We start from the raw sequence: 15,247 nt of genomic DNA, 5'->3' as shown, positions 1-15,247 counted from the left end.
GTTTTTACAGTGTGCATTCAAAATCAACACTCTTAAGCCATTTTTTAATCGCTTTTCTTTTAGTAAAGATCCTAGTTTCCGAGATCAGGTGCAGATTTGTAGATCTAAAGAGCTACATGTCCCTAGATTAAATCATCTGAAACCGGGTGTAGATATTGCTGTGGAAAGTTGACAGAAACCAGGTAGAGGATTGCAGGTTTTTAAAAATCCATAAAAGGTAAAAGGGTTTTGGCGTTATACATTACATTGATTACTAAAGAAAAAAGGCTGAGACGATAGACCTAATTTTCACGAAGTCAGAAAGACTATGAAGCAGTGTGAAAATAACAAGGCAAGGCCTGATTCTAGAATTCCACATTCATTCCCGGTACCTCCAATTTTCAATAACATGGGATAACCCACCTGTATCCTATAATTCTAACATAAGCCTGTTCCGCTGAGGGGCTAGGCATCTCCTAACCACATACAATGTTTGCGGAATTGGGACAGCTTCTCCAGGACTCATGGGCCCCTCAGAGGATTTGTATACTATAGTTTGGATTGAGGAACCTTTGAAATGTAAGATCAAGAGATGTTACCCATGTCCCATTTAGGAAACATTCAGCAAGACTGGGGAGAGAAAAATATAATTAACAGCTCAGGTCTGTGACTTTTGATCAAAACAGGGAAAAGTTAGAACATAGGAGCATTAAAAATGTAATAGGTTTTAAGCAGCTGAAAGGGGTAGGATGGAAAGGACAAATTAAATGAAAAAAAATGCATGGTGCAAGGCCCAAGGGAGTGGAATGGGACAAATAAAGAAACAAAAGATGTATCTGGATGTCAGTAGATAGCTGGATCCTGAACAGTCTCTGTTTGAAAGAAGGAAATAGAGAGAAACAAACTGACAACAAAAAAAAGAGAAGCCAAACAAAATAGTGCCAGAACTTGCAATGGTGGGATCTTCTGATTCTGTCAACGCTGCACATTTCCTGGCAGCATGGGATGGAGTAAATAGGAAATCCCATTCACAGCGACAGGACATAGAATCCATACAGCGCAGAAGGAAGCCATTCAGCCCATCTAGCCTGTACTGTCAACAATCCCAACTAGGCCCTACCCTGTAACCTCAGGTATTTACACTGCTAATGCCCCTGACACTAACAGTCAGTTTTGGCATGGCCAATCAGCCTAACCTGTGCATCTTTGGACTGTGGGAGCAAATCAGAGCACCCGGAGGAATCCCATGCAGACACCGCACAGAGTGATGCAAGCGGAGAATCAAACCTGGGTCCCTGGCGCCGTGAGGCAGCAGCGCTAACCACTCTGCCTACTAGAAGATCCTGCTGCAGCCAAACAGCACACCACCTCCCACTGCAAGAAAGACACAGCAGGGAGACCAGAGGACCCTGCCCAACATTTTAAATGAATGTACTTAATTCTGAATCTAGAAGATGGTAAACTGCCTGGTTGAAAGGTGAAGTTCTGTTTCTTGAGCTTATTTTGAGCTTCAAAGAGAGCAAACTCAGCATGACAGCAAGGAGATTAATTAAAATAACAGGCGACAGAAAACTAGAGAAAACTACAGAAAACTTGTCAACTCAATGGGCATGTGCCACAAAGAATTCAGCCAGTCTGCATTTGGTCTCTGCAATGTAGAGGAGACCATATCATAAGCAGTGAGTATAGAAACTGAATTAAAAGAAGCATCTTGGATTGTGAAAATGGAGGAGGTAAAAGGACAGCTGTGCATCTGTCCTGTTTAATGGAAAAGTGTCCCTAGTAATGAGAGGGCATATTGAAGTGAATCAGGATATTGCAGGTAAAATGATTCCTCCAGACTGAATGGGGAGGTGATGGCATCACAGTGGAGGTGATGGAAATGGTGACGAACAATCCATTGAATACAGAGGCTGCTGGGGTGGAAGGTGAAGACAAGGAGAAGACAAGAGGAATCCTTTGATGATTTTAGAAGTGAGGGAAAGGATAGGAGCAAAAAGGTGCGTGATGTAGAACAGACATGTTAACGGTGGAGGGGAGGGGACGCTCCCTGGTTGAAGAAAAACAGAAAATATATCAGAAGTGCTCACATAGAAAATTGCATCGTTTGAGTAGATACGATGGAAACGGGGAACTAGGAGAATGGTGTGAGGAAGTGTAGCCATGGCAGCTGCAAGAATCAGTGGGCCTATTGTGAAGTTTGGTTAATAGCGTATTCCCAGAAATGAAGATGGAAAATCTGATGCAAACATTTAAAATTTGGAGAGGGCTTACACAATACACAACCAACATTTGTTGTGTGTTAATCACTCAAGTTGGTGTGATTACATAATGATTGCTTTAATTTCAGACTCTCTGGAATGTTCTTTCTATAACAAACAATATTAAAAAAACCCATAAATGCAATGGCATTATGCCTGTCCCTATCAGGGTGATTCAGTGGGTTCATTTACGATTTGCAAGTACAATGCAAAGCTGTATTAGTGCTGCAGGTTGGCAATGGGCATTATTACCACTGCAGCTACTTGGAATTAATAACAACGATCATCCACAGTCCGAACGAATTGGCAAAGTTCATTCATTCCCAAAGTATGCCACCAGGTACAATATATTCTGTACTGACTGCTATAACCAAAGAATAATCAAGGATGGATAATTAAAGATTCTTTCTACTGATCTATGAGTCAGCAAAAATGAGATTCAAGGAGAGTTTAGAAGAAACTTTTCATGCTAAGAATTTTTGGAATAGTAGGTTGTTATTGCCTGTCTATTGAAGCTGAGTCACTCACAATATTTACAACAGAATGATATAAACACAATTAAGTATTAAAGGATATGGTGAAATAGCCCAGGAATACAATTGTTTTAGATAGCTGGTGGAGACAAAATACGACAAATTTCTCCAACTTTGAGCTTTTGTTTGATTTTAAATATAAATTCAGATTTTCCTTTTGATTTGCTGTTTAATTTAGTTTGCTATTTCACTTCACTTAAAAACACGTTGCCACTCCAAAGACATACAGGGAAGAACCTGGTGAGAAAATCTGAAAACTGTCTGTGGAAACCACTCTCATTTTGTGGAAAAATTTTATGAATTTGCTCTCAACACAAGAGCTTTACTACAAGAATTCAGGAACAAATTTTCATCTTCTATTCTTGATTAAATTATTCCTTTGATTCAGAGAGATTGGACCTACAAAAAGTAGGGAATAGTAAACATGAAGCAACATACAGTTTATACCAGAGTCACTGAATCCCTACAAAGCAGAAGGAGGCCATTTGGCCCATTGTGTCTGCACCAAGCACAATCCCACCCAGGCTGTATCCCTTTAATCCCATGTATTTATCCTGCTGGTGTCCCTGACACGAAGGGACAATTTATCATGGCCAATCAACCTAACCTACACATCTTTGGACTGTGGGAGGAAACCAGGGCTCACAGAAGAAACACATGCAGATGCGGGGAGAGTGTACAGACTCCGCACAGACAGTCACCCAAGGTCGGAATTGAACCCGGGTCGGGCTGTGAGACAGGTGTGCTAACCACTGTGCCAACTAACTCAGTTAAGTAATCATGTATCAAGAGAGTGGTTTTGCACACGTGTTAGCCGTGAGTGCAAACGGCAACGTGGGTGCAAATCTTGCGAGAAAACAGAAAACAAGATTCTCATTTCCCGATTTTCACCGCCTCCTCAGCAGTTACATAACAAAGTTTCCATCACTTAAATATATTTTAATAAATTTAAATTTGCTTATTGAGCGACCTTGCCATATGTTTCCCCAAGGAGAGAATTCCCCCTCGCAGATGTAATATCACATCACTGCAGTTTACAACAGCTTTAGAAAAAATATGAAGTGGTCAAGTGGAACCAGCACAGGTAAATATAGCCCCCTACCCCATACACAGGGGGAGATGACTATGCCTGGGCACTGCTAAGTGGCAGGCCCTCTGCGGACCTCCATCGCAGTGTTGTCCTGGCGCTCATGCGGGGTGGGGAGGGGGTTCCATTATTTGTCTGTTGGGTTGGGGGAGGTGAGAGAAAGCCCTAATGCTTGTTTAGGGCGGTGGGGGGGAGGGGGGGGGGGGGGGGGCGCTTCCATATCTTTGAGTGGGGTTGCCTGCTGCTGGTTTGGGCAGGGGTGGTTCTTCTTATTCAGGATGCCCTTCAGCTGCGGTTGCCTCTCTATCAGGCCCCACCCGGCCAGCGTGATGGTGTCAGAGATACCTATAGTATTATTTGTTCTCCAAGTGCCGCAGTATCCTTGTACGAAAAGCCGGCCGTGCAACCAGGATACCAAGTGCTAGTTTTCTAACCAGAGCCACCATTTACAGAAAAAGGCCGAAAGTTTTGCCCTGTATTTCTGATTAACTAATTAAAAAAGAACATTTTCTCTTGATATGGTACATTTAAATTAGTAAACAAACTTCTGTTAGTTACACTTGCCCCTGGATGTCCATGCAGGAGTTCCCCAGGGTCGTTTCCAAAGCTACTTCAATGATCTTTTCACCAACAGTGTCAGAATTGGGGCTGTTCATTCACAATGTAATATTGTTCAGTACCATTTGCAATTCTTCAGAAATGGAAGCATGCAGCAGACCAGGACGCCAAGAGGTAAGTGTCACTGACGCTGAAGTGCTTAGTCCCCCACCACTTGGGGGATTACCATTGACCAGAAAATTATCCGGCCCAGCCATGTGGTTTCAGGAGCAACTCCAAGACTGGGAATCCTCTGGAGTGTAACTCACCTTCTAATGCCCCAAAATCTGTCCATTATCTAGAAGGCACAAGTGAGGGCTGGGATGGAATATTCTCCACTTACCAAACAACACTCCAGCCACTCAACACCACCAAGGACAAAGAAGCCTGTTTGGCTAGCATCTCATCTACCTCCTTAAATATTCATTCCCCTCCATAGCCGATACACAGTGGCAGCAGTGTATACCATCTATAAGATGCGCTGCAGCGACTCGCCAAGGTTCCTTCAACAGCACCTTCCAAACACATAACTTCTGTGGCCAATAAGAACAAGTGCACCAGACGCAGCAGTTAATATTAAGAACACTGAAGATCTTGGGTGGAATTCTTCTAACCCCCCACCTGCAGGTTCAGTGAAGGTGAAATATGATGGGATGCCCAGAAATAGCTCGTATACAAGGGTAGAAATTTTAGGGCTTGGCTGCAAGTGTCCCACCGTCGTAATACAGCGTTAAGGAAAGTGTGTCATGTGACCAAGACTCAGTTTTATTTTGGCCTGGAGCAGAAGACAGGCTCATAGCTCTGCAACTCAGATACCCTCAAGTTTTCTGCCCATGTAAATATGTTCACTTGTGCCTAGAATTAAATAAATTAACACACAACATGACTGATATTTTCCAGCCATTTCCGCCATGGGTTTCCTAGCAGCAAAGGGTGGGAACAACAGGAAAACCCATTGGCAGCAGTAGGACTGGAAGATTCTACCACCAACCAATGCCAGCCATCTGCCTCCAGAAAATGTGTCACTGGGTGTGGGGGGGATTTATATCATTATAACACACAGGATAAACATTATCTCTGATCGACACTTGTTTATAGCAAGGTCTTTATTGGCAGCGGATCCTTGCAATTTCTACCCAATTTTCTGCTGGATCCCTAACAAGTTGATCTTTAATCCTTGTATATATCACACAGCACTTCACTTTGCAGCTTTTTTGTTTCAGTGCTGGTAGAGAGGAAATCTCATAACAAGTTGCTAAGATACATTTTACTTCACGGCTGACACAATACAGACAATTGTTGCTATGGTGAGCCATGCATAAGAGGAAAAAGAAAATCTGGTCAAAGCTGACGCATACTCTTCCACTTGTCAAAAATCGATAGCTATAATTTCCTTTCATCATCAGCCTCTTTCAAGTGGCAGCTGAAATATATTTGCAATCAGGTCACCTCCAGGTGACAGGCACAACAGATGACCAAATAACATTCAAGCCCATGCTTTGCCAGCATCAAAATTACATCTCAGGACAAAAATGGATTTACGCGCTGCCTGTCTGCTATTATCGAAGATGCAGGAAATCAATGTCAGTAGCAGGTTCACAGATTCCAATTAAGTTGGAAAGGTTTCAACTTCCACAAACATTTAACAACTTTGCATGCGCTGAAAATGCAAAGCAATCATACGTTCCTAACAAAGAGAATGACATTTGCAAAAGATAAACATCAAATAATGGGGCTGATGGCCCACAGGCTGTGATATTTGTGCTATTTTTATCAAAATAAAGATCACTGCTCTTGAATAGTTATTGCTTTTCCTGCCTGAAAGAAACATAATACAAATCAATATTATTACCACCATGGTTTTCAGTTTGCTTTAACCATGTGTGATTCAGAAAGAAATTACCAGTTAATAACGGTTCAGCCAAGCAAAAAGAGGCCTGTATTTTTCAATCTGACCTGAAAACAAGCAGTTTGGTGACAGAGAAAGCAGGAAAATAAGGGTGAGTCTGACTGCTACATCACTATCCTGACCCATGCTTTTCTCCTCCATCATCCCAGTAGAGAAGGCCAGCACCCCCTTCAGCAACTACTGCATGAAAATGACGACAGGGAAGCCCGACAAGGTACGTGGATTTCTCTCCTTGCTGACACTGATACAGTCAATTCCAACTGCTAGGAAAGGGTAATGGGAAACCCAAGGATACCAGTGGCAAAATCCCTTTGTAGATTGATGGGAGAGAACCTCCTGTGCCAAGATGAGACCCCAGAATTAACGTACAAACATTTGATACTCTGTTCTTCTACCCTTTATTTGTGGCTTCCATCCTTTCTGTTACAGCAGCAGGGGCCTGGCTGCAGCATCATTGCATTTGATTTCACTGTAATACAGGTTCATCCTCTTTTTTTAAATGTGCCCAGCCATAGGAAGTGAAAGTTGCTGGCAAGGCCAGCATTTATTGTCCATCCCTCACTGCCATTAAGTACTTTCTTGTACTATTGCCGGCATGTGGTGAAGCTATCCTGCAGTGTTGTTGGGTAGGATGCAGCAAATATTTTCATGTCAGTGTGTGACTTGGAGAGAATCTATCAGGTGGTGGTATTCCCTTGTGGCTTTTGTTCTTTGAGGTGTTAGAGGTTTCATGTTTCAGGTGGGTGGGAGTTCTGACGAAGAAACAGCTAGTTCTGAAGGCTAGTGGCGGTTGGATAAACCTGTTGGTCTTTAGCCTGGTGTTGTGAGACTTCTTACTGTGTTCACCCCAGTCCAACGCCAGCATCTCCACATCTTGACAGCCATAGAGTGCCAGTGGTGAAGAAGAAGCATGAGTAACTTCAACAGAATTTATTGGAGTTCTATGAGGATGTGTCTAGGGCGGTGGATAGAGGAGAGCCGGTAGATGTGGTGTTTCTTGATTTTCAGAAGGCGTTTGATAAGGTGCTGCACAAGAGGTTGTTACAGAAGGTTAGGGGGCATGGAGTTGGGGGTAGGGTGTTAGCGTGGATAGGGGATTGGCTGTCAAATAGGAGGCAGAGAGTGGGGGTTAATGGGTGCTATTCGGATTGGCGGTTGGTGACTAGTGGAGTGCCCCAGGGATCGGTGCTGGGGCCTCAGCTATTTACCATTTATATAGATGATCTGGAGGAGGGAACCGAGTGTATGGTGTCGAAATTTGCTGATGATACCAAGATTGGTGGAATGGCAAATTGTGCGGAGGGTGTGGAGAGTCTGCAGAAGGATCTAGATAGGCTGGGCGAATGGGCCAGGAACTGGCAAATGGAATTTAATGTTGGCAAGTGGCGAAAAACTGCAGCAGGCGATGGTGCAGAGGGACCTCGGGGTCCTTGTGCATGAGTCGCAAAAACCCAGCTTGCAGGTGCAGCAGGTGGTCAGGAAGGCGAATGGGATGCTGGCCTTCATAGCGAGGGGGATTGAATATAAAAGTAGGGAGGTCTTGCTGCAGCTGTATAGGGCATTGGTGAGGCCGCAGCTGGAGTACTGTGTGCAGTTTTGGGCGCCGCACCTGCGCAAGGATATTTTGGCCCTGGAGGGAGTGCAGAGGAGGTTTACGAGGCTGATACCGGAGTTGAGGGGATTGAGCTATGAGGAGAGGCTGAATAAACTAGGCTTGTACTCGTTAGAGTTTAGAAGAATGAGGGGAGATCTCATTGAGACGTATAAGATGATGAATGGGATGGATAGGATAGAGGTGGAGAGACTCTTCCCGCTCAAAAAAGACAGTAGGACTAGGGGGCACAGCCTCAAGATAAAGGGGAGGCGGTTTAGAACGGAGTTGAGGAGGAACTTCTTCACTCAAAGGGTGGTGAATCTCTGGAATTCTCTGCCCGTTGAAGTGGTGGAGGCTGCCTCGCTAAATATTTTTAAGAAGCGGGTTGATGGGTTCTTGATAAGAGAGGGGATTAAGGGTTATGGGGAGAGGGCGGGAAAGTGGAACTGAGCCACAACAGATCAGCCATGATCTTATTGAATGGCGGGGCAGGCTCGAAGGGCTAGATGGCCTACTCCTGCTCCTATTTCTTATTTCTTATGTTCTTAAGTGCGAGGTGGTCCACTTTGGTAGGAATAATGGTAGGAAGGACTATTACTTACGTGGAGAAAAACTGCAGCAGGCGACGGTGCAGAGGGACCTCGGGGTCCTTGTGCATGAGTCGCAAAAACCCAGCCTGCAGGTGCAGCAGGTGGTCAGGAAGGTGAATGGGATGCTGGCCTTCACAGCGAGGGGGATTGAATATAAAAGTAGGGAGGTCTTGCTGCAACTGTAGAGGGCACTGGTGAGGCTGCAGCTGGAGTACTGTATGCAGTTTTGGTCACTGCACTTACGCAAGGATATTTTGGCCTTGGAGGGAGTGCAGAGCAGGTTTACTAGGCTGATACCGGAGTTGAGGGGGTTGAACTATGAGGAGAGGCTGAATAAACTGGGCTTGTACTCATTAGAGTTTAGAAGAATGAGGGGAGATCTCATTGAGACGTATAAGATGATGAATGGGATGGATAGGATAGAGGTGGAGGGGCTCTTCCCGCTCAGAAAGGACAGTAAGACTAGAGGGCACAGCCTCAAGATAAGGGGGGTGCAGTTTAGAACGGAGTTGAGGAGGAACTTCTTCACTCAAAGGGTGGTGAATCTCTGGAATTCTCTGCCCGTTGAAGTGGTGGAGGCTGCCTCGCTAAATATATTTAAGACGCGGGTAGATAGGTTTTTGATAGGCAAGGAGATTAAGAGTTATAGGGAGAAGGCGGGAAAGTGGAACTGAGCCACGACAGATCAGCCATGATTTTATTGAATGGTGGGGCAGGCTCGAAGGGCTAGATGGCCTACTCCTGCTCCTATTTCTTATGTTCTTATAGAAAAGTGTGTGTTTTGTCTGTTTTGCATCCAAGACTAATTTACTCCCTAGCGACATTATGTGATCAACAATTATAAACTGCAATCATTCAAACTGTTATAATCATCTCCTTGTTTTTTGATGAGAATTCATGTTTTCTTAATGAAAGTAATAAATCACTATTAAGCAGTTTATTGTTCATAGTAAAAAGCTACTGTCCTGGGGTTGGGCAGGGGGATGCACTGGGACAGGACTTCCAACTTTGAGGCTTTCTAGAAATGCAGGGCAGTATTTGAGTAAGGCAAAGGGAAATCACTCCTTGAAAAGACAAAAGATCATGGAGATTTCCTGGCTGTAGAAGAGGATTTGGAAACCAGCAATAAGCCTTCACTTTCTGCTTCCTAAGCCTTGTCAACATTGTGTTCAACAGTCTATTTCCTTAAACGATGAAACGGGAAAAAGACTGAGCTACAGGAAAGGAAGTAGAGTGAATGAGATAGAGGTAAATAAAGGGAGGGAAAGGAAGACTGAGTGAAAAGAGAGAAATAAATAAACTGGAAAAGTCAGAACCACATTTTAAAATGTAATATTTAAATTTTAAAAAACTCCAGGAACAATTTACTGTCAAAGAAGTGAAACTTCACAGGTTTGATATTTCCTTATCTGGCCCTTCAAATTGGAATTCAGATCAAGTTGCTATTATGGTGTGATTTATATTTGTGACTTTTGAGAGTTTGACATTGAGTACATTGTAGTTGCTATCTAACAATGAGATAACAAGGATTATCCAGCAATTTATGGCATTTTCACCACTCATGGCATGATTGTTTCTATGTCATAGATTGCTAGATTTTGTACCCATTAATAATGACAGATGTTGTGAATTCACCATTATTTTTCCAACAATTTCTGTGCAATTGTAAACCTTTGCAATCTTTGTAATCTATCACTCAGCCATTGTATTTTACCTGTATCACTCCACCCCCTCCTCTGCCAGTCTCAGCTAGAAACTCTTCAGGCAGATTCAGCATCTTGCCCAGCCAGTCAAGCATCACAGTCTCCAACTCTGTACATGCAGGGCTTGAAGCCTGAAGGGAAAAGCAGGAAATCACTTACACCTCATCAGCTTAAACACAAGTCAAATCAGATGTAGTTACATTGTTCTAACTAATACTGTTCAAAATAGAATGGGCTTTTAATGAACCACATTAAGTTAGGAATCAAAGTTATGAGTGGGATTCTCCAATCTTGTTTACTTCACCACCACTACCATTGGGAATGGGGAGATTGGTGCTCAGCCAAAACTCCATTCACTGCAGTGGGATTGTAGAGTCCCATCTGTGGATGAGGTTGGTGGTTTTTGGCAAAGCATTTTTTTGTTGCTTTACGGGACGTGAATATCACTGGCAAGGCCAGTATTTGTCCGTCCATTCCCAATTCTAAAAAGAGCAGCATAATGCTCTTACGTATTTAACATAGAGGGTGAATTTACCAGGAGCTTTTTCAGCTTTGTCACACAATTGGGGTTTCCAATGAGCACGTACTGAAATTGTGATGTTGGCACAGGAAGAACCCCAAGGGAAGCCACCCCTAAATTGTTTTAGTGACGCTAACTATTTGAGTTGCTGAAGAAACAGAAGTGACAAAATGAAACATCTTCACAAAATGGTGAGGAAGGATTTTGGATAGAAAGGTAGACTCCAAGTACATCTTGTCAATAAAGCAGCAAATTTCTAGCTGGCTGCTGCCACTTGTTGCCAACTACACCTCTAAATCCCCAGCATAGTGTCTGGGAGGCATCCCTCTCTTGTAAGAAGGCGGTGAGCGGCACCGTGGGGGAGGCTCATGTATCATCTGCAATTTTGGCTCCCAGTAGATTCACGTCCATCCTCCAAATCATAAATATGTATTGTAACTGTTGCAGCCCCAGCACTGGTCCCTGTGGCACACTACTCTTTGCAGGTTGCCAACCTGAAAAAAACCTCTTATCCCCACTTGCTGTTTCCTGCCCATTAGCTAATTCTCTATCCATGACATGGTGCGACTTTAAATGGAAGCTAAATTATACCAGCTCCAGGTCCAATTTCCTCCTGCTCTGTGAGGACATTGCAGTGAAAGGCTGCAATTGACCTGTCCTTCCTGTGTGTCAACTCCATGGATTAGCAACTTGTGTTCTTTACATGCTAAGGTCATTGGACAGGATTTTACTGCCACTTTGTGGTGGAAAAATGCCGTAAAAATCAAGTATAAGGTGGGGAGCGTGAATGGCACCAGTTTTTGCAACCAGCAGGATTTTATAGCAGCTGGATTTCCGGTGCGGTCAACCTCTCGCTGGAAATGGGTGAGGGGCTGGTTAATGTATTTAAATCTTTATTAACATGTATTTAGTGAACCTGACACTCAATCGTCTGGGCTCACTTGCCTTTATGGCCCCTCCAGGAGTGATTCTTCCCAGTGAGGAAATCATCTGCTCCCAATGGACGGAGAATAATCCTGTTGACTTCATCCATGAAGCCAGAGGTTATTGAAGACCCTGGGGAGGCCGAGGGCAAGGTTGAGGCGCCCCTTCTTCCCCTACAGCAGTGCCATCCTGTCACCTTGGCAATGCCCACTGGGCATCTGGGCAATACCTACGGGACAGTGCCAGGGCCCTGCTGCCACTCTGCAAGTGATTGGTGGGGAAGGGAAGGGGATTCTATGATCGGTGGGGGAGGGAGAGTGGGGACCGCTACCATTCTACATGCAATTGGTGGAGGGAGGAAGGGGGCCGTGATCGGCTTGGGCAGCGGGGGAGGGAGAATGGTTGGCAGGGGCTGCTTCTTGGGCCACTTGCCCCTGCAATTGCAAGGGGAGGAGTTGGTTGAGGCTGCCTGCAGTAGCAGGGGTCTGATAGCTCTCTCTGTCTGTCCGATCATTGCTATTGTTAATGCGCATGTGCCGCATTAGAGGTCCGCACATGCACACTACCTCCCTCTACAGGCTATCTGGTGCATTAAGCCCTGCCCACAGCCTCTCTGATGTAGAGATGCCGGCATTGGACTGGGGTAAACACAATAAGAAGTCTCACAACACCAGGTTTAAGTCCAACCAGTTTATTTGATAGAAATCCCACAAGCTTTCGGAAACGGTGTTTCTTCGTCAGGTGTGTGGAAGGTTCTGATCAGAGAAAGTCATATAAAGAACATATAAGGAAAGAGAGTGTGTGTCTTTATATGCCTTTCTTTGATCAGAACCTTCCACACACCTGACGAAGGAACACCATTTCCGAAAGCTTATGGGATTACTATCAAATAAACTGGTTGGACTTAGACCTGGTGTTGTGAGACTTCTTACAGCCTCTCTGGCCAGAAACAGAGGGTCCAAAATTTTGCAGAGTGCATAAAACTGCATGTGAAAACTCATCTCACAAAATGGATCTGGAACTCTCCTAGTCTCACGCTGGCCTGACACTTAGAAAAAAAATCCAGTAAAATTGTGCCCATTGTGTCTGGAACAACTGCACTGCAACAGAAACCTGTGGAGTGTTTGTGACACACTGCTTTTGACAGCTTTGGCTTTTGATGACATGAAAGATCAAGTTTCATCCCACTTGCCCCCTCTCACATAAATAATTTTAGAATATGATAGTATACAAAATACATGATTAAAATTGTCCAAAATCTCTATATTTTGATATATCTGCAAAGCTCAGCGTCTGATTCAAAATAATCAATGGAAGGAGTGGTGTGCTGCAAATTTCGTAATACTGTCAAATCGATCTGTTATTGATTCACAACTTCCTCAATCTGAAACAATTTATGCATGGGAGGAAAAACAATTTCCTGGCGATTACACGAAAGCGGGCAGTCGATAGCAATCTTTTTTTCCAAGTTTATTTCCAAGTTTTTTTTAAAAAAAGAACAGCCGAGATAAACTGCGAAATCAGTGGTTTAATTCGGAATGAAAGGAGAATTGGACGTATTCCAATCGGTGTCAATGCTCTGCACAGACTGACAGCTCTGAGTACACGCGTTCGCTTGTCCCCTCCACAATCCGCTGCGTGTAAAACAGGACGAGGACACTTACCCAGGAAAACCCAATGCAACCGATAGCACCAGACAACATATCGCCCAGAAGAGATGGAAAGGAGACATTGGCGGGGAAATATGCAAAGAAATTAGGACTTTGCCAGTGGGTTATCTGAGAAGGAAAGCACATAGCCGCATTAAAAACAATGTACAAAATCAGCTATCAGAAAACTCTTTACTAATCGCTAACGTGTCCCTGACTGACCCAGTGAACCACCCGTAATTACAAATATACTAGCTGCCTGTTACAGCAACCGGCCGTTTGGTTTCACTCCTGTACATTTGTGATTTCTTTCCATGTTGGTCAGTTCTTGTCGCTCAAGTAACACGGCGGCTGGTAGTTTTGGAAGTAGCAATGACAGTATTTTTTTTAATTGCTGGGAGGAGGTTTATGCGAAGGTTTAAGTTGAGGGAATGAATGAGCGCTCACCCCCGGCATGACGACTCTCTCAACGTCCCTCATCAGATCCTGGAAGCTGTCAGGCTCCTGGGGAGCGCTGTCCGGAATGAGGGGTCGCAGGTAGCCGGGTTGCACTGCCGGAAAAACGGGACGCTGCTCGATGGATTTGTAGTACTCCGTGATATAATCCACCATCTCTTTGCCTCTTGTGCGGAACTCCTCGAAATCCATGGCTCCTCAGATTCCAACTAAAGGTTTGAGATAAAATCGATTGGAAAATTGTTGCACAGCCTAACGCGCCGAGTAAACCTGTTGCTCAGAAACACTGCTCTGACAGTGAAATGAACGGGGGTCCCTCCCTCCTGTCTCTAGATCAAATTCGATTACTGAGAACTGTTTGCATTATATACCTTGTGCTTCACCAACCCAATTTGCAAACACACAAACAAGTCTACTTTAGCGAGTGTACCCTGCTAACATTGCCTTGTTACATTTAACATGGCTAACCTCGTATTAAATCCTTTCTCTTGAAGAGTAATCCCAGTGTATTAAACGCAGCTTCACGCTGTGCTGTTGCTGGCTGGATTACTGCACCTGAGACTAAAACAGTTCAAAGTCACTGGCTCGGCGGGAGAAGTATCTTTTCACGTAGAATGCACTGTACTCAGCTCTGACCCCAGTGCCGCTGACATGTACTTTGTTCTTTGAAGTTTCAGGCAAACTGTTATTTTATACACTGAGAGAGACACATTTCGCAGTCTCAGCCACTCAAGGGGCAAGCAAGACTAAAATAGCCCCACCACGTAACCACGGTCACCAATCATAGAGGAGAAGAAAGAGTCTCAATGACGATATGGGCTTTGGTCTCTTTCACTAAATATAAAACTCTCATTAAAAATAAACTATTACAAAAATTCGGGATCAAGCTCCTCTTCCACTCTAGATTCACAAACAGGATTTAACATCCCGTAGCATCCAACATCGCCTGAATCAGAGAACTTTGAACCTTCTGCTCATTGTGTTCACTGAAACAAAGAGCTATCCAAGCTTCATCCCAAGATTAGCTCTTTATAAAATCATGGGCAGAATGTCATGACCCAAGTCTGGTGGAACGGGGTGGGAAGGGGATGGTATTCAGACTGGAAGGTGAGTAGGGCTTTCCACCACTTCCCCATCTCCACACTGCATAATCTTGAGGAGGGAAGACCGTTTGAAGGACTTTTTGTGGCCAATTGTGGACCTTAAAAGTTCAGAATTTTAGCGGTTTAGAAGAATGAGAGGCCGTCTCATTGAAACATAAAATTCCAAAAGAGCTGACAGATTATTCCCGCTGGTGTCGGAATCTAAAATATGGGGACATAATCTTAGTACAATGGGCCAGCCGTTTATGATTGAGTGCAATTTAAAAAGGAGTGTGTAAGTTTGGTGAGAAGCTCAGTGAGGATAGGAAGGAGATAGCCCTTTGTCTTTAACTTTTCACACTG

The 15,247-nt window shown here is 44.1% G+C and overlaps 1 protein-coding gene across 4 annotated transcripts in view; it reads right to left on the bottom strand.

The window, feature by feature from the left end:
• Positions 1–14,541, bottom strand: part of ddc (dopa decarboxylase) — an 87,527-nt gene extending 72,986 nt beyond the window's left edge. For 2 of the 4 annotated variants that reach the window (XM_080208962.1, XM_080208991.1), the window contains exons 1-3: positions 13,794–14,264; positions 13,362–13,475; positions 10,265–10,384 (exon numbers count right to left, since the gene is read on the bottom strand). In XM_080208962.1, coding sequence (XP_080065088.1) covers positions 10,265–10,384; positions 13,362–13,475; positions 13,794–13,994 — 435 coding nt within the window. In that variant the 5' untranslated portion in view covers positions 13,995–14,264. The other 2 variants (XM_080208972.1, XM_080208981.1) reach the window with 2 other exon arrangements.
• Positions 14,542–15,247: the final 706 nt, after the last annotated feature.

This window comes from Carcharhinus amblyrhynchos, chromosome 2 (assembly GCF_965287045.1).
Source record: "Carcharhinus amblyrhynchos chromosome 2, sCarAmb.v2.hapA, whole genome shotgun sequence".
In the NCBI taxonomy this organism is placed as follows: domain Eukaryota; kingdom Metazoa; phylum Chordata; class Chondrichthyes; order Carcharhiniformes; family Carcharhinidae; genus Carcharhinus; species Carcharhinus amblyrhynchos.
The sequence above is the reverse complement of the archived record's forward strand: the minus strand, read 5'-3'. Positions and strand labels throughout refer to the sequence as shown.